Below are 18,582 nucleotides of genomic sequence, written 5' to 3'. Positions count from 1 at the left end.
AAAAAAAAAGTTAATTATTTATTAGAAAGAATAAAAACTTTGAAAAAAAAATTGCTTCAAGGGTGTATTGTATCTGTAATTTTGTTTAATTTGCACGCCTTCACCTTAGACCTTAAACCCCCCTTATGTTGTGGCAATAGGGCATTTAAAACTGAAGCCAACGGTCTTCTCGGTTGCCCCACTTCAACTTTAATTTCAAAGGCATGTGGTAGATTCAGTATGTGGTACAAACAGATGCCTACGAAATAAATGTATAAAAAAATAGCAATTTTAGTTTTAAAAATAAATGTCAAACATAAACGAAATGAAATGGATTAAAAACAAATTACGTCAGCATAGGATTCTAAGCATTGTCACTGAGGGCTACCACTTCATTCTCTACAAAAGAGTTCATGCCATGTCAGATGAATGCCAGCATCGCTGCCCCAGGCATACGAGTCAACCTCTGTTTCAATGAATTCTACATAGTTAGTCAAGCACAAATAGTCACTATGCATGTATAATCGATAGAAGAGTGGCATAATTATTTTTATCTAGTGGGTTAAGTGGATTCAATGCAATTTGTTGCATAGAATTCAAAGAAATATGTTTGTTATCCCTCCCAAATCCAGGTACCACTGCTTTGTCCCTAATGGGTAATTTAGTAACAAAGAAGACATTTTCTAAAGTCAGGGTCAGTCTAATAGGCGGTTTTTTTTACCAAAGGAGAAAGACTAAGCTTTTGTCTTTTTTTTCTTTCACCTTATAATGCTTCAATAGCTCAACCATTACGCCAGACATCATATACAATTTGTTGGAGTCATATTCTCAAACAGATACAACACTTGAAGAAGAGACCAACCTCTACCTCTATGTGCGACAATCTAATCTATCGCCACTTTAAACTGATTATCTTTCTTCTTCAAATTTAAAAATTGCAATGTAGGGAGTCTGTTTTTCATCCTCTTATTCTTTTGATTTCTTGAAAACAAAATAGTGTGAAATGAAAAGTATTGAGTTCAATGATTTTTGTCTTGTTTTGTTGTCATGAATCTTTGCAAGTCATTGTTATTGTCCTATGTAATACATTGCTCTGATATTACAAGTAAAACTCCAAATAGTAGTACACTGAGAGCATGAAAAAAAATATATATACTATTGTAAAGCTATTTTTGAGAACGAATGCAAAGTTAATATACATTGCAAATTCACATTTGAGAATCACTCAACTCTGAACAAAAATTTTGATCACAATACTAATTTCAGACCAAAAAATCCTGATCAATAATTAAGATCATAACATTGATTTTAGACCATATTAGGGTGCCCAACGAAAAAGGAAGAAAAATACGTGAAGAGGGCCGCCAACGAAGAAACAAAGCACAACAACAATAGCAAGCAAAAGAAACACAGCAACAAGATCAAGCATACAAAAGAACCTTAGATATTAAGGGAGTTGGTTTTTTTTTTTTTTTTTTTTTTTTTTTTTTTTTTGAGAGAGAAGTGTGAGTAAAATTAAAGGAGTTAGGCAAACGGTTTAATTTTTGAAAAAGAAATTACCGTTCCTATTTTGGTTCTTGTACGTCCCATGCCCTGAGAGACCAAGGGATTCTTGTGTTTATTTATGAGGATGCTAGCGCTCATAGCAATTCGGCTACTTGGCCCAAATAACTTCCAAGTATATTTTTAACAAAGAAAAAATAAAAAATTTCAAGACCTAGTGTAGACTAATATACCATCATGAAAAAGGCAGAAAAACTTGTATGAACCTGGTTCACAATAATATTAATGTGGATCCGAAGTGATACATGTGCGTAATTGGTTTTGTATTGAACATAGTGACCCTAATATTAAATATAATAACCTTAATTTTAACATATTAACCTTTAATAAAATTTGTGTGATTTTTAATATTGTTGCAAACCTGAAGTATGATGTCGTGATCCTAATTTTAACCTAGTGACTTATATTATTCATATTGACCAGTATGCCACAAGGACGGGGGTGAGAATCAATCCCAAGATTTCTTGAAATCGGGAGGGAAACTCTAACTACTTGAGCTGTCCCTCACTCATACCTCATACTCATGAGGTATGGGGGTTTAGAAACCTTGGGGGGAAGGTGGGTTTGGCTCATTTCATTTCCTTAGGTATCAAATATATGAAATTAAGGGGATGATATTTCATTCCATAATTGAACCAAGCACATGGTATTAAGTATCAAGTTCCAACCCGACCACTCTGCGAACCAAACGCCCCCTTAAGAGTTTGTATGAAACAGGAACCATTGAAGTATTAAACCAAGAAATGCTTGTCCTAATGTAGACTAACTAATGACATTATATCTCTATTGGATAATGCTTTTGATTAACAAGACATTTAGACTTGAAAAATATTCTAGAGATTAACAATGTTTTCATGGGACTTCTTAAAAGTTTAAACGGGGTATTCAACTCGATTTTCGAAAAGGTCATATCTACTTTATTCAATTATTATTATAGTCTTGTTCGAAAAAATAATTTTTTTTTAAAAAAAACTAATATTATTATAGTCAAATTTTCTTTCATGTAGCGGATTTTGTAGCTAGTCAATAGCAAATTAGCAAGCATACCCTGTCTTGTTCTTCTCGAATTGTGTTTTATTTCAAGAACTTTTGTTTGAATGAGGAGGCAAATTTTGAAATTGTGGGCTCAATGTTGTTGAAATTTCTCTGCTTTTTTATATTTTAAAACCTTTTTCCGCTTTTAGACACTATTTTCTTTAGTATATTCCACTAAATTTTCAATCATATAATTTTAAAAAATTACACACTAATTTGTTCATTATCATCCTTATTTTGTTGATAATATTGCTCAGCTTTTTTGGGCTTCTGGATATTCTTCATAGCATGAGAATATGAGATATCCTGCTTTCAAGAGCAGCAAAAGAAACTCCTTAGTTTGAGGCTAATCGCAATACCTTAAGTATGTATTTTTCACTTTCTACATTATTTTCATATTGAATGAAAGAATGTGATTTTTTTGTGTAGACCACAATCACCACATGAGATAAATTTTTGGTTCATGTAGCCGACCCCGAATTTTCGGCATTAAGGCCAACTTTATGGATATTGTGGTGTGCACCTATTTTAGTTTGTGTGTGTTTGTAGTCCATTTTGTAGACCTCTGTTAGTATTACATTTGCCTTTAAATAAATGCTTCAATTTAAGAGCTAGGGTTTTACTGTCACATAATTTAACTAAATGCTTCAATATATTTGCTGAATTGAATTATTTTCTGGATTGCTTATCATTTGGCCATTTGGGTGTGTTTCTTTTGTGGGTTATTGTAGGTATTGCTATCTGGGTAGTCAAGTTAAGTTCTTGAACCATTGGTTGTTTATTATGGTGTATTGAAAGGTGGTTAAAGAAAATTATAGCTTGTGGAATTTTTGAAGAATTTGTAATGGTTTCAACTGGAAATGAAGGAGGTTCTGGGTCTAATTTGAGCCACTCAGGTGACTGTGAGACCTTAAATGGGGGTAATAATTCAAAGAATCATGTGTCTTTGCAAGTTTCAACATCTAGGAAAGGACTACTAAGTGATGAAAAATCACCAGGGGGATTCGTCGAAAATCCTAATAGTCTCTCTAGCAGATTGAAGTTACTTAAAGTCAGTCCGAAAGGGAAACGGAGTTCTATCTCTGCTGGTTTTTTAAGGATGTCTGAGGACAAGGATGAGCTCTCGAGTAATGCTCCTGTTATGCAAGGTCTTAGGAAACGATTCAAAGATGTAATTTCTAGTAAAGTTGATTGGCCTTCTGTGAGGCGAATGTGCAAAGAGTGGGTTAAGAGACCATTGAATATGGTCCTTCTTTTGTGGATAGTTTGTGTTGCTGTGTCTGGTGCAATTCTGTTTCTTGTGATGACAGGAATGCTAAACCATGTTCTGAAAAAGAAATCGCAGAGGGATGAGTGGTTCGAGGTTAATAACCAGATTATCAATGCCCTCTTCACACTTATGTGTCTTTATCAACATCCAAAGAGGTTCTACCATTTGGTGCTTTTGTGTAGGTGGAAGTCGGATGATATATCAGTGCTAAGGAAGACTTATTGCAAGAACGGGACTGCTAAACCTAATGAACGGGCACACATGATGGTTGTGATTATTTTGCTTCACGTTAATTGCTTTGCTCAATATGCTTTATGTGGCCTTAATTTGGGCTACAAAAGATCTGAGCGGCCACTAATTGGAGTCGGTGTTTGCATAACATTTGCCATTGCAGCTCCTGCAGTTGCAGGATTGTACTGTGTTCTTAGCCCCCTTGGGAAGGATTATGAATGTGAAGCTGATGAGGAAGCCCCTAAACAGTTGAGGAGGCAATCCTTGGAGAAAAAATATGCATTTTTAACCCGAGATGAAAGAGGGGTTGTTGAGAATAAACCTGAGTGGAAAGGAGGTCTGTTTAGCTTGTGGGAAGATTTTTTTGTCTCATATCTCTTGATTTTCTGCTGCTTTTGTGTTTTTGGTTGGAATCTGGAAAGGCTAGGTTTTGGTAATATGTATGTTCACATAGCAACATTTCTCCTTTTCTGCATGGCCCCCTTTTGGATCTTTAACTTGGCTGCTGCCAACATTGATAATGAAACAGTAAGAGGGATTTTGGGCATTACTGGTATTGCACTTTGTGTATTTGGGTTGCTCTATGGAGGGTTCTGGCGGATTCAAATGAGAAAACGATTCAACCTGCCACCAAATAATATGTGTTTTGGAAAACCAAATGTTGCAGATTGTGTTCAGTGGCTCTGTTGCTGCTGGTGTTCTCTGGCCCAGGAAGTTCGAACTGCAGATTTCTATGAGACAGTGGAAGAAAGAATTTACAATAAGAATGGATTTGACAGCCATTCTACTCTTACCCCATTACCTCGTGAAGGTAGTGCTGGTAGGTCTGGTACTCAATCCATGTCTAATTTGAACACCTCATTTTGGCTAAATTCTGGTTCATCCAAGATTGAACCTTCAGTATTGATGAATGAAACTATGATTCCACCTAACCCAGCGACAATGAGAATGGAAGTCGAGGATCTTAGGGAAGTATGAAGTAAGATTGAACTGGATTTGATTCAAATATATGTCTGTAGTAATGAGAAACCAACTTTGCAGCCATATACTTTTCCTATCTTTGAAATGCATGGTTTTTGCTGCTTGCAAAGGGAGAATTCCATCTCTGAAGTAAGTATCTGGCTAGGTATATACAGCTGAATTCAGTTGATCTATTAATTTTTTATTGCAATTTCTTGCACAATATTTTCCTAGCTATTAACATAATTTCTTTCTTATTCATGCAGCTTCTTTTGGGGGATGATGTGATTATTACTCCTTTACTAAGCGTTTTCTGTGTGACCATTTTTTGCTGGTAATTTGATCGATGCATACAGGGAAACATTGTATAATTGCAGAAAGGAAATGCTTCCTCTGCAGGTGATTTGTAATTTTGCAAGGTACAAATATTTAGTTTTATGACTTGTAGTAACTAACAGTAATACTCAAGGTTTCTCATAACTGTCAAACATTATGTTCATTCTTACTCAAACAATTTTCTCTGTTTACTTATCTCAAAATTTATTTTCTGGAATATTTGCAAATTGCTGCATGACTGAACTTGATACTAGTCACTTGCAAGCGTGGTTTGAATTTGTATCGTTAGAATTTAATTATAAGTGTTGCTTAAAGTTCAGACCCATTCATTCTTGTTAAATAGGCTGCTTTGGGGATGAACCTTTCATTTTCGTTTATACTACGCAATTTGCTGGCACCAAAAGTTCTTGGAATAGCTCATACCTGGCACAGTAATATCCAATTTTGGCAAATTCCATTTGCTAGTTGACGTTGCTTAGCTTTTGCAGCTTCTCTGATGGCAACTTCATCCACGAAAAGGCTTGGCTGTTCTCCGGAAAGCCAAATTAATCTTCTTCCCTTATTCTAGACCCTTATTCATCTTCCTGTAACAGCACCTTGCAAATCTCTTAGACCTGCGCCCCGTTTCTCATCCAATGGTCCAAGTGAGTAGTGACCAATCTTTCTGTACCAGTTTCAGTAAATCAATGTCTGAGATCTCATATCATCAGTTTTGTCTACCCAGGCTTCATCTAGTTCGTTTTGCTCACCTTCCCCTTGGGTCTTCCATTGTAGGCCTGTCGTGGCCCTTGTCTTGCCTCCCCCACCCCCCGAGTTCTCCATTTTGCTCATCTTGTAAGATTAAGCATGAAGTGTGAGAGTAAAACTTAAAGGCTAAATATAACATTATCCTTTAATTAGATAGGATGGGTTAGTGTTTAGATTTCCAATCGGAAACTAACACAATTTAACTTGGGCCCAAGAAATTAGCCAATAATTATGGAATTGTTAACAAATCTTTTGAACGAGACTAACTCTATTTAATTATCCGTACGTCATATAAGATGACAGTATGATATGAATTGGACATTAAAAACCATACTAGTGTCGTAAGTTTTCGACATGTTTAATTTGATAGGTTAATATTACATATACATCTAACTAAATGAGTCGATTCGTGTTGTAATTTCCCAACCTATTTATCTCCAAATACGAATGTGACATGACACGCCATGATTGCCAACTTTAAATCCAAAATATCTGGTTTATGAACGAAAGTTGTTAGAAAGGTTCAATAATCCCATTTGAATGGTATATACGCGTATACCGACATACATACTTTTGTAATTACTCTTGATTTTATCCGTCTTTTCTCGAAACACTGCTTATCTTGGTGTCCACATATTCAAGGGGGTTGTACAATTGTTTTATATGAGTTGAATTAGCATATGCTGAATTATTTTTGGCAGAATTAAAATTATTTAATTAAAATCCTTACCCTTTTACTACCACATTGTATGGAGAAGACAGAGATGTGATTTTTCTGTCTGATATAGAAAAACATACTCTGAGTACTGGTTTAAGTACCTTAACTTGCCTGCTTTGCTGCTTTGACGGTGGCAAGACAACTAGACAACTTCAAGCATTCAAGATCTCATATCACTTATGGTCTATTTGATAAGTGGTAATGAAAATGAATTTGTATGTACATTTGTATTTAGACGGAAAATTTCTAACTCCTAACACTTATAAACTTATCAAGTGGTAAATATGAAAATAAAAAGAACTTTTATATTATAATAAAATAAATAAGGCAAATATGAAATTACAAATATACCCTTTAAACTGTTAAGTGAGCAAGGTAGGTGTTACTATGCAATTACAATATACCTCTTGATAAGTTTTATAAAATTATCAAGGTTAGGATTTAGACAGTCCTCGTATTTAGATAAGGAAAAGTTGTACATACAATTCATTTTCTTATGTATTACATACAAAATAAAGTTGTACATACAAATTCATTTTCTTAAGTATTACATACAAAAGTATTTTCTTATGTATTACATACAAAAGATGTATGATTTTTTTTTATTTGGATTAATTGTCATTGTGGACCGCGTGCACAGTGAGCACTATACACCCGCCTGCAATATCTAATGAGAGATTTGATGCATATATGCAGATTGCAATAGTAAAGCTATCTTATTGTACTTTTTTTTTAACCATCTTATTGTACTTATGTAGGGTTACTTAAATTATCTTAGATTAACTTCTGTTAACTTGTCAGTTTTGCAGCAAACAAAAAAGGTTATGGTCGTGTTTGGGGAAAAGCTGAAGGCTGAAACTGATTGTGTCAGTTTATTTTAACTAGTTGATTGTGTTAACTGATTTGACTGACTTATTTTATTAGCTTATTGTAGAAAAGTGTTTGGTAAATAGCTGATTGCCTAAAGCTAATTGATTATGTGAAATGACTAATAAACTAATTGTGGTGTAGGTAGTTCATATTAAGATTTTTAATTTAATGGGGGTATAAGTGTCATTTCACCATTAGAATTGAATAAACTAAGTAAAAAAGGCTCCTAAATGGAGCTTTTTAAAAAATAGCTTATTTAGTGGAATGAGCTTTTAAATAAGCTTCCCACCAAACACCTTTTATTAGCTTATTTAATAGACAGTAAGCTAATTAATGTTAGTCAAATAAGGTAATTTTGCTCAAATAAGCTTACGTCCTTTTTTTTAGCACTAACTTTCATTGTTATACCATATTAAACGCTAAAAAAGTAACAGGTAGTTTATTCATTCACATCATAAGAAAATATATTCACAGCCAAAATAGACAGCTAATTAACAAGCTTATGTTACATTAAAATAAGCTAAGAACTTAATTAAAAGATCAAATAGCAAGCACAAGTCCAGGCATGGACCGAGTACCACTACGCCCAAACATTTGGCTCTGCCAAAGGGTCTCTTTCTGGTTCACTGGCCTAATTTTCCACCCACTTTTATGGGGCCTAAGGTCTTTTACTGTGAGCCATGTATTAAAGTATTCTCTAAATTGTGTGATGAGCCCACCTTTTAGGGTCCAAACATGGACCCAATAAGAGTGGGTTCCTTCCCACCCCTCGGCGATGACCCGGTCTTCATCGAGGGTCATGATGGACCGGGGCTCGAATTGAAACTCGGGCGTGGCCGACTCACCAGTCAACACACGCCTCATGTGTTGGCATTGAGGCGGCCCATGAAACCACCACTCCAAGTCACTTGCTAAGTGTTTTGTGACACATTCTCCATCTCCTTTTGTAAGTGCATTGTAGAAGTCTTGTATCATAGCTATATTGGACTCATTTTGTGTATAAGTAATTTTTGACATGTTGAGGGATTTTTGTGTTGTTGTTGGAGGATTTTGATATTATAAGTGCAAAAGTAGGATCAAAGGAAGTTATAATGTGCATGGATATATTGAATAGAAATTTGGACCTCTATTTATACCCATAAATTTAAAGGGAAGGGGGCTAGGAAATTGGGGTTGGTGGCCCACTATTGGTAGCAAAGTTGAGATCGCATGCCCCACTTCTCCATCTCTTAATGTTAACTAATAAACATAAACTTTTTTGACACCAAACTAATAAACATAAACTAATATCAAACTAATAACACTAAACTATTTAAATTATTATAACTTGGTCTTTATTTTAATTTTTTTTTTCCCAATATAAAAAAGTGGTGCTATTACAGTATTGATTATACTAATATCTTTAGTGCATAACTACTTTTCATTTAGAAAAATGTATTAAACAAAATAAACAAATGCCTTGCTTCAAAGTCCTTACTATCTTTGGATTGGTGATTGAAACGGTTTTTTGTTAATCAAAGTTTATTCTATCAATCAAAACTTTTGTCCTTACATTTGCAAAGATTCGATATAAATTCTAACAATCAAAATTAACATATAATAATATGAGTACATATTATCTCTGTTAATAATTGTTCTAGTATAATTACGGGGAATTAAGTTCTTATAATTACGATACATGCATTCTATACAATTAATTTCGGCTTCTTGTGGGATCAAACTTGAGCAATGACCGACACTAGATAAACCCAATTGTGGAGAATTGGACGTTGGCTTAACTTGTCCACTTGACTGCATGGATACTTGTCTACACGGCTTCATGCAACATCCACATTCCAGCCTGTCACTTTATTATTATACTCCGTAGTTGACTGTTTGAATTTATTTATTTATTTATTTTTATTTTTTTTCCCCAAAGGTAAGGAGAATGGACTACTAAAAGTCGAAATCTTGTTTTAGAGATCAACGTGATTCAATTTAATGGGCAAAGCAATTTAGGATTGTTATGTGTGTTAGATTATATACTACCTCCGTAGGAAAAATGTCTAATCGTTACAAATAATATGTAACGGAGGTAGTAAATAATCTTGTACTCGTATATACTTTAGTATGTAGTTTACTTATGTACCCTTAACCCTAATCCTAATGTAAACTTGTATTATATATTAATGTTCAATCAATGAGAAAGCTACGGAAAATATTCACATATTCTCTCAATGTGTAGGCTGAGCCACTGAGCTAGGATGAAAGGATAAGGGAATTCTCCCCTAAAGGAATTTTGGATGTTTGATTATTAGTGATAGAGTATAAAACATATTTATAGGCCTCAACCATCAGCTTAACCTTTAGGTTGAGTTGGTTTTTTAACATGATATCAGAGCCAACGTAACACAAAATCTCATCCACCCTTCACTTTCAAGTGGAATGTTAAGTGAAGAGTATGAGGAGAGCCTATTTTCATCCACATTTCAAGCCTAAAAAGTTTTTTTGAACCTAATTTTTTTCTATCAATTTTTTTTTTTTTTTTTTACCACCTATAACTGTACAACACTACAACCTCACTTTTTGAACCTAATTTTATTTAAAGATTTTGTTAATAATTTTTCTAATACAAATTAAAGTAGATATAAAACCAATCTTAGGTTCAAAATACAGTACTAGTTTAAGCTATTGGTTGAGTTGATTTTTTGATGTAACAATGTAACAATTGTGAAAAGTAGGGCACAAGGTAAAATATTCATCTATCCTTTCAACCCAAAGTTAAACACTAAATAAAAGAGTTTCTACTTAAAGTCTTAAACTAAGCTAATGATTGGAGTGTAAGATTGGTTTTATATTCTATCAATATCATAACTCGCACACGTACACAATAATTAAATACAGTACATATGTTTGCCCACAAATCCTGTCATTTTGTGGCCTTCAAAAAAAAAAAAAAAAAAAAGGTGGGTGGCTAATTAAGCTATATATTAATTATATATCCAGCTGGTTATGGCCTTATGGAATAATGGGGGTGAGCTTAATTTAGGGTCCAATCCAAAACCTGAGATAGGTTACTTTTCATTGGTCAAATATGTCTACAATGATACCCATTTCTACGTAATTGAATCACTAAAAGCCATATACAAGTAGATATTAAGTGTTCTTTTTAGAATAAGACATTATAATGGGAAGACATATTTAGGTTTCATTTTATTTTCAAAAAAAAATAAAAATAAATAAATAAATTAAGACAATAAAATATAAGATCAATTTCAAAAAAAATAAGAGTTATCCAAATTTAAATAAACACTAAATATATTTAATTTAGTAAATAACAATCACATTAATAAAACAGTTATTTATATATTTGATGTTATTTATAAAAATTACACTATCCATCTTACTCTCATTAAATTTTTTTTTTTTTTAAAAAGTATTATACTTCCATAAATTCTTAAATGGACCTGTTTCACACTAATTTATTGTAGACCACTAACATTTAGAGACACTATGCCTGCTTCATTAATTAAAAAATAAATCACTATATTAGAATAAAGGTTATTATGTTGAATTAAAAGTCATTTTGGTGTTGTAAAGGCTATAAGAGGTTAATTTTTTAAAAGAAATTTTTATGTACTAGTCAATATGAATAATGAAAGTCACTACGTTCAAAGTAATGTCATACTTCAGATTCATCATAATACTAAAGGTTATACAAGTTTTCATAAAGGTTACTATGTTAAAAATAAGGTTATTATGTTAAAATTAAGGGTTGTTCAATATAATGTCTGTTGCGTGCGTATAAGCCTTGGGTCCACAATAAAATTATTGTGGACCAGGTCCACGCAAGATTTTCTGTTATACTTCATGTTTTCCCTTAAAATTGTAATAGTTTGACATAATTTCATAATGGCAAAAGCTAACAAGTGTCCTCGAGCAATTAGATAAGAGAACTAAAAAATGAAAATATTAAGGTAAAATAAATATTAATTACACCGATCACGCGAGATTTTTGCATGCATTACAAATTAAAATTAACACTATTTTAGATTAAATGGATCTTGCTAATAAGTATCCCGGGGCGTTAGTTAACAATCAAATATATTACTTCCTAAAATGGTAGCATTAATTTGGAAATGCAGGTCAAAATCATGTGTTGATCGTTGTATTTAATGTTTATTTCAAATTAATATTTCTACTTTTAGTCTTGTTATCTAACGCCTCCATGGGTTCATTAGCTTTTGTCTATTTAAATTAGTTATTTAACACTCTGGGGTGCTCATTAGCAAGATCATTACGGAGTATTAGTTTATTCGATCTCTCGTACATTTTTATCATAATTAATTTGTTAAACATAAAATGATATTTTGTCCAAAAATAAACATTCAACGATGTATTTTATTCTATGTATAGCAGCCTTTGTCTCTTGCTAAAACTAAATTTATTTAATCAGATGTGGGTGATAACTGATAATGTGTAATAATTGTGGGAATTTAATAATGTAAAACTGTCTTTATGATGTTAGTGGCGTATCTTAGTGCTCCAATATATGTATTTCATGTACAAAATAATAGTTTGACGTAGATAGAGTTACACTTGTCTGAGGTAAAAAGATACACTGTTATAAATTTTTTAAAGGACACGATAATTATAATCTAATGTACATCTACAAATGTCATTCTACTAGAATAAGGCATTAAAAAATTTGCCGCATATAACAATTCACAAGATATAACGTGTAATCGAATAGGTCAAGATATAATACGTGGGTATATATATGAGAACAAAAAATAAGATATGGTTGATTAAATCGATCAAGATATTATGTTTTTACGATTTTACAAACACCAGAGTATATGCGAAAATAAAGATAGGAGTAGTTGATCAACATTGTACGATGGACTTGAGTTTTCATTAGCAATAATATGAAAGCAATAATATAGTACATATGCATGCCTAAAATAGTACGTAGTATGTATCATGATGAGTTGCTAGTTCAACGAAAAAAAAAAATTCTAATCCATTGACAATTCATACTCATCAAGCCAACTCAATGTCTCAAAATATCTATATCATATCTTTGAAATCTAAAAATAACTCATAAACTTCCTACACATTGTGCCATAAACAATAATTTCATAATTTGTGTTTAATTAGCTCTTTAATTTGTTAGAATCACACAAACTAACGATTTTCCAAGTTATTATTAAAGATGGCCTCTAGAAGCACAACATTATTTGCTATCTTTCTCGCATTGAACCTTGTTTTGTTAGATCGAATTTTCGCCACATTTGAAGAGCGGCCTCTATTGGAATGCCCCCCGGAAACCCTTGAGTTGGGTGCGTGTACTGATGTGCTTTATCTAGTTCATCTTCGCATTGAATCAACTCAGAAGAAGTTGTGTTGTAACATTGTAGGCAACCTTATTAAACTTGATGCCGCTACATGTCTTTGTACCACGGTTTTTTTTTTTTTTTTTTTGGTGAAGGTGAACTAGAATTAAGTAAAGAAAATAAGGTTCATACAGACCATTAGTTAGGTGACATGCCACCGTAATTAGGGGGCCACTTAGGACTAATACAAATGTCTAGATTAAATATCTCCGAAGACAAAAGGTTACAGGAGCTAAGTAGTACATTAAACTGAGGAAGCCAATGCTGGTCAGGCATGATGCTGATGGGAGTGAGAGGGAGCTCAGCTTTAGCTCTCCTGGCAATAGAGTCCACGTGCTTCAGTCTTGTTCTCGGAACAAACACCAGAGTTGAATCTTCGCACTGTTGAAGAAGGTCCCTGCAGATCATGTAAAGATATGTTGCTTCATCAGATGGGGTGTTGTGATTAGTAATACCACAAACCGCCCTTTGACAATCAGAATAAATCACAGCATCAGTCCAATTATTTTCTAAAATCAGATGTAATCCTGCCATAATTGCTAATATTTCAGCAACTAAAGCAGAGGGGGCATTGACATGTCTAGCTAATCCACCTAGCCAATTTCCAGAAGAGTACATGCTTAAACAAGCAGTGCCAGCCGATAGAGAGGAAAGGGAGAAAGATGCATCCACCATTACAATATGGTTAGCCATGGGAGGTGTTTGGAGGGAGCAAGTAGGGAGTGTATGGATAGGTTTGTCAGAGAAGAAAGCATGTTCAAAGGATAGTCTTTCAGAGAGTTGCATAAGGCAGGGAGAGAGATGCCTACTTTCTGAAAAATCCATTTATTTCTCCTATGTCATAACTTCCAGGCACAGAGAGCAAAGGTGGAACACCAAGGCAACAGCAGAAAAGGGTGAACTGAGGGGTTAGACAGATTCTCATTCAGCCAGGTTAAGGTATCAGATTGGGAGAAGAAAGAAGTTGGAGGTGAGAGCTCATTCCACATTTCCCGAGCTCTAGGGCAATCCCTTAGAACATGTAAGATAGTTTCATGTTGTGTAGGACAGAAGGTGCAACAAGGAGAGGAGGTTATGTGCTTGGAAAAAAGGAGTAGGGAAGTTGGCAACCTTCCCCAAGCCACCTGCCAAAGAAAGAATTTGTTGGGAGGAGGGCAGTCCATACCCCAAATAGTGCTCCAGATTTCATCAGCAAGATTACAGGGATGGCTTTTCAGCCAGAGATGATTATAGGCTTGCTTACAGTCAAAGTAGGATCCTTTCCCCAGCTGGAAATTAGGTGAGTCTTCCTTGTTAGGAAATATGGGGATTGATTGTAATTTGGAGATGATATTAGGAGGAAGAGAGAAGGAAAGATTCTGAAAATTCCAACCTTGATCAGAAATACAGGAACTGAGAGTGAGATTCATTTCATGCTCTGGGATAGGTCCAGCAATATGCTCCCTTAAAGGCCCAAAACCACTCCAATTGTCATGCCAGAGTAAACAAGAGTTGCCATTACCCACAAGCCACTGAGTGAATTTGGTATAAACATCCCATCCCTTACCTAAAGCTTGCCAAATGTGGGAGCCATTCTTGAAAGAGGTTGGAAGAGTCCTTCTACAGTACTTTTCTTTGATGATCTGGGAGGAAATGTTGGTAGAGTTGTGGGTTCTCCAACACAATTTAGAGAGAAGAGCAAGGTTTTGGTAGTGGGTTTCCCTAAAGCCCAAACCCCCATTTTCTTTAGGACCACAAAGATGATGCCAAGCAATTAAAGGAGACTTTTTGGAGGACTGATCAGAACCCCAAAAGAATTTGTTGCACACTTGGTCGAGTTGGTGACAAGTTTTCTTTGGGAGGAGAAGGGCTTGCATAGAGTACTGAGAGATGCTTTGAAGTGAGGATTTGATGAGGACGGCTCTTCCTGCCTTGGAAAGGAACTTAGACTTCCAAGAAGAAAGTTTGGACTTCAATTTGTTGAAAATATGGTTGACTTGTGAGGGGGAGGGTCTTTTGTCGGTTAGAGAGAAACCAAGATACATTCCAAGATCATTAGAGATGGGAATGTGGAGGGAAGAAGAGAAGAGATCTTTGATGTGATCCGAAGCATTTTTTGAGAAATAAAGTTGGCTCTTGGCATTATTCATTTTTTGACCCGAGATGGAGAAGAAGAGGTCAAGGGTTTGGGTGAGTGACATGAGAGTTTGTGAGCTAGCTTCCCCAATGTTGTGCGACAGCGGAAGCAAAGGTCGTAAACAAACAAGAAAACAATAAAGAAATTCAATGCAAACAATAAGAACAACACCAAGAATTTACGTGGTTCACTATCGATGTGATAGCTACGTCCACGGGCACCGAGATCGAATGATTTCACTATAAACTGGCAAAGATTACAAAGATTACAATGAAGAACTTAATCACTCAAAGTATTCTCTCTCTTGTGTTTCTCTCTCCGTTACCCTAATAATGATAATAGGAAGTTTATATAGTAGTGATTCCTAATTAAGATATACTTAGGTTACAATATCACAATATGATAAATATTAAATTCGTAATCGCTGAAAAAACCCAGATCGCCCGGTCGGGCGAAGGCCCGCCCGATCGGGCGCGAGAACACGTCTTTTCCAACAACCGAAGTACTCCAAAAAACCCCTTCCGCCCGGCCCGATCGGGCAATGTCCGCCCGATCGGGCGAAGGCTCGCCCGGTCGGGCGAAAGCTCGCCCGGTCGGGCGAAAGCTCGCCCGGTCGGGCGCGCGAGAGCAGCTTCTTCAACGAATTTGCCAGGCACCTCTTCTTCTTCCGCCCGGTCAGACCGGGTAATGTCCGCCCGATCGGGCGGACAAAGCAACGAAGTACGAGTCACCTAATACTTATCAACAATCTCCACCTTGACGAGAACTCGTAGTCAGCAAACGACCCCATCAAGACATAGTGAAAAACATCTCAAGCCAAACCCGATGCAAGACTCATGCATAAGCCATACATCCCGATAAGTCTTCAACCAAGACCCATCACATACTCGTCTCCAAGTATAACAACTCATAATGCTCCACCTGCATCACAAGCCCCGGGCAAGCTCCACCTTAAGGCCAACACACCTACACCAGGAGCTCCCCAACTTCGCCCCTCAGGGCCTACTACATCACGTAGTAATCAATATTTAACAAGTCTAAGCAATGTTTAAACTTGCTAAACGAAACAGGCTTAGTGAAGAAATCAGCCGGGTTGTCAGCAGTCCCAATCTTCTTCACCTTAATCCTCTTGTCAGTACGTAAGAAATGATACCTGACATCAATGTGCTTCGTCCGATCATGGTGTACTTGATCTTTAGCTAAGCAAATCGCACTTAGACTATCACAATACACTGTAGCAAAATCCTGTGCAATACCCAGTTCACCTACTAGGCCTTTGAGCCAAATAGACTCCTTAGCTGCAGAAGTTAAAGCCATATACTCAGCTTCAGTAGTTGACAACGTAACTGATGACTGCAATGTAGACTTCCAACTAACCACAGAACCACCCAAAGTGAACACATAACCAGTCACAGACCTCCTGGTATCCACATCAGCTGCATAATCAGAATCACTGTACCCAGTGACCAAGCATTCCTTATCATTCCCGTACACAAGACCAATATCAGCTGTCCCTCTCAGGTAGCGAAAAATCCTTTTCACCCCTTGCCAGTGTTCCCTCCCAGGTCGAGCCATAAACCTGCTTACAACACTAACGGCATGCGCAATATCCGGCCTAGTACAGACCATAGCATACATCAAACAACCAACCGCATTTGCATATGGAACTCTAGACATATAAGACAACTCCTCCTCTGATTGAGGTGACATAGACAAAGACAACTTACAACTAACAGTAGTTGGCGTACTTATAGGCTTCGATTTTTCCATCCCAAAACGAGACAAAATCTTTTCAATGTAGCTTTTCTGAGTCAAGAAAAGCTTACCTCTAGCCCGATCCCTGTAGATCTCCATACCCAAAATCTTCCTAGCTGCACCCAAGTCTTTCATGTCAAACTCCGAGTTAAGCATCTCCTTTAATCTAGCAATATCAGATTTATTCTTTGTGGCAACCAACATGTCATCAACATATAACAAAAGATAAATCATGGAACCATTATCCAGCTTACTATGATACACACAGCAATCATATGAATTCCTGTCAAAACCTTGTGAAACCATAAAAGAATCAAACCTTTTGTACCACTGTCGGGGGGATTGCTTAAGTCCATACAATGACTTTAGCAATCTGCAGGCATAGTGTTCCTTTCCAGGAACTTCGAATCCTTCGGGCTGCTTCATCAGAATCTCCTCCTCCAAATCGCCATGAAGGAAAGCCGTTTTAACATCCAACTGCTCCAGCTCAAGATCAAAATGTGCTACAATTGACAATAACACACGGATAGAAGTATGTCGAACCACAGGTGAGAATATCTCAACAAAATCAACCCCTTCTACCTGACTGAACCCCTTAGCAACTAGCCTAGCCTTAAAACGTATTTGCTCAGTTTCCGACAACCCTTCTTTCTTCTTGTAAATCCATTTACAACCCACAAGCTTCCTCCCTTCCGGTACTTTTACCAGTTCCCACACTCTGTTCTTGTAAAGAGACTGCATCTCTTCACCCATTGCGGCAAGCCATTGCGCAGACTCACTACAACTAATTGCTTGTTTATATGTGGCAGGTTCAAATGACTCTACATCATCAGCTACACTCAATGCATAACCTGTCATCGCATCAACACAGCAATTTCTTCCCTCCATCTCTTCAATCAATCTAACAGGCTTCTTGATAACTCGTTTAGGCATCTCAAGAATGGTGTCAGGTTGACTAGATGACCCCTGATTAGATTGCTCCACCTCATCCCCAGAGTTAGAATGAGTAGGAGTAATCTCAGGTTCAGGAGTACCCGGCACTGGAACATCAGCATCATCATCAATATATTGTACCCGAGGTAAATCAGCAATGGTAGACTGATGTACCTCAAGTACCCCATCTGTCTGTAATAAATTGTCTCCTTCCCTTCTCAAATCTGAAATCTCTGCATTTTTAATTGAATACATGGTGTTTTCATCGAAAGTAACATCCCTACTAAGAATGACCCGACCCTCCGAAGGTGAAAAAATTCTAAACCCCTTCACACCATCCCCGTACCCAACAAAACACCCCTTCTTGGCTCGTGGATCCAGCTTACCCTCAATAACATGATAATAAGCAACACAACCAAAAATCTTCAAATTCGAAAAATTAGGCAACTTACCACTCCAGATCTCAAACGGAATCTTGGAATCAATTCCAGAATGAGGACCCCTATTAATGACATAACAAGCTGTTAACACAGCTTCACTCCAGTACCTCCTCCCAAGCCCTGCATTAGAGAGCATGCATCGAACTCTCTCTAGCAGTGTCTGATTAACCCGTTCTGCTACACCGTTCTGCTGTGGTGTCTTCCTGACAGTATGATGCCGACCTATACCCTCATCTGCACAGAACTGATTAAAC

The 18,582-nt window shown here is 36.1% G+C and overlaps 2 protein-coding genes across 4 annotated transcripts; one reads left to right on the top strand and one right to left on the bottom strand.

The window, feature by feature from the left end:
- The first annotated feature begins 251 nt into the window (after window positions 1-251).
- On the top strand, window positions 252-6,424 carry LOC110698118. Of its 3 annotated transcripts, none has more exons than XM_021875527.1 (3): window positions 252-2,941; window positions 3,309-5,204; window positions 5,305-6,424. In XM_021875527.1, exon 2 carries the CDS (start codon window positions 3,422-3,424, stop codon window positions 5,054-5,056), a length of 1,635 nt encoding a protein of 544 aa, XP_021731219.1. In that variant the 5' UTR covers window positions 252-2,941; window positions 3,309-3,421; the 3' UTR covers window positions 5,057-5,204; window positions 5,305-6,424. The 3 variants fall into 3 exon arrangements, with proteins under 3 accessions (XP_021731219.1, XP_021731216.1, XP_021731217.1); XM_021875524.1 differs by having other exon boundaries at window positions 3,309-5,188; window positions 5,305-6,416; XM_021875525.1 differs by lacking the exon at window positions 252-2,941 and having other exon boundaries at window positions 2,970-5,188; window positions 5,305-6,417.
- A 1,685-nt stretch (window positions 6,425-8,109) lies between these two features.
- On the bottom strand, window positions 8,110-8,833 carry LOC110698208 (senescence associated gene 20). The gene has a single exon (XM_021875608.1). It carries the CDS (start codon window positions 8,724-8,726, stop codon window positions 8,250-8,252), a length of 477 nt encoding a protein of 158 aa, XP_021731300.1. The 5' UTR covers window positions 8,727-8,833; the 3' UTR covers window positions 8,110-8,249.
- Window positions 8,834-18,582: the final 9,749 nt, after the last annotated feature.

This window comes from Chenopodium quinoa, unplaced genomic scaffold, assembly GCF_001683475.1.
Source record: "Chenopodium quinoa cultivar QQ74 unplaced genomic scaffold, ASM168347v1, whole genome shotgun sequence".
NCBI lineage: Eukaryota > Viridiplantae > Streptophyta > Magnoliopsida > Caryophyllales > Amaranthaceae > Chenopodium > Chenopodium quinoa.
This window is presented reverse-complemented; position numbering and strand designations above follow the sequence as displayed.

What these genes read in the sequence shown, in the direction of transcription:
- LOC110698208 (XM_021875608.1), bottom strand. Translation starts at nt 8,726, where the DNA reads ATGTCAAAAATTACTTATACACAAAATGAGTCCAATATAGCTATGATA.
- LOC110698118 (XM_021875527.1), top strand. Translation starts at nt 3,422, where the DNA reads ATGGTTTCAACTGGAAATGAAGGAGGTTCTGGGTCTAATTTGAGCCAC.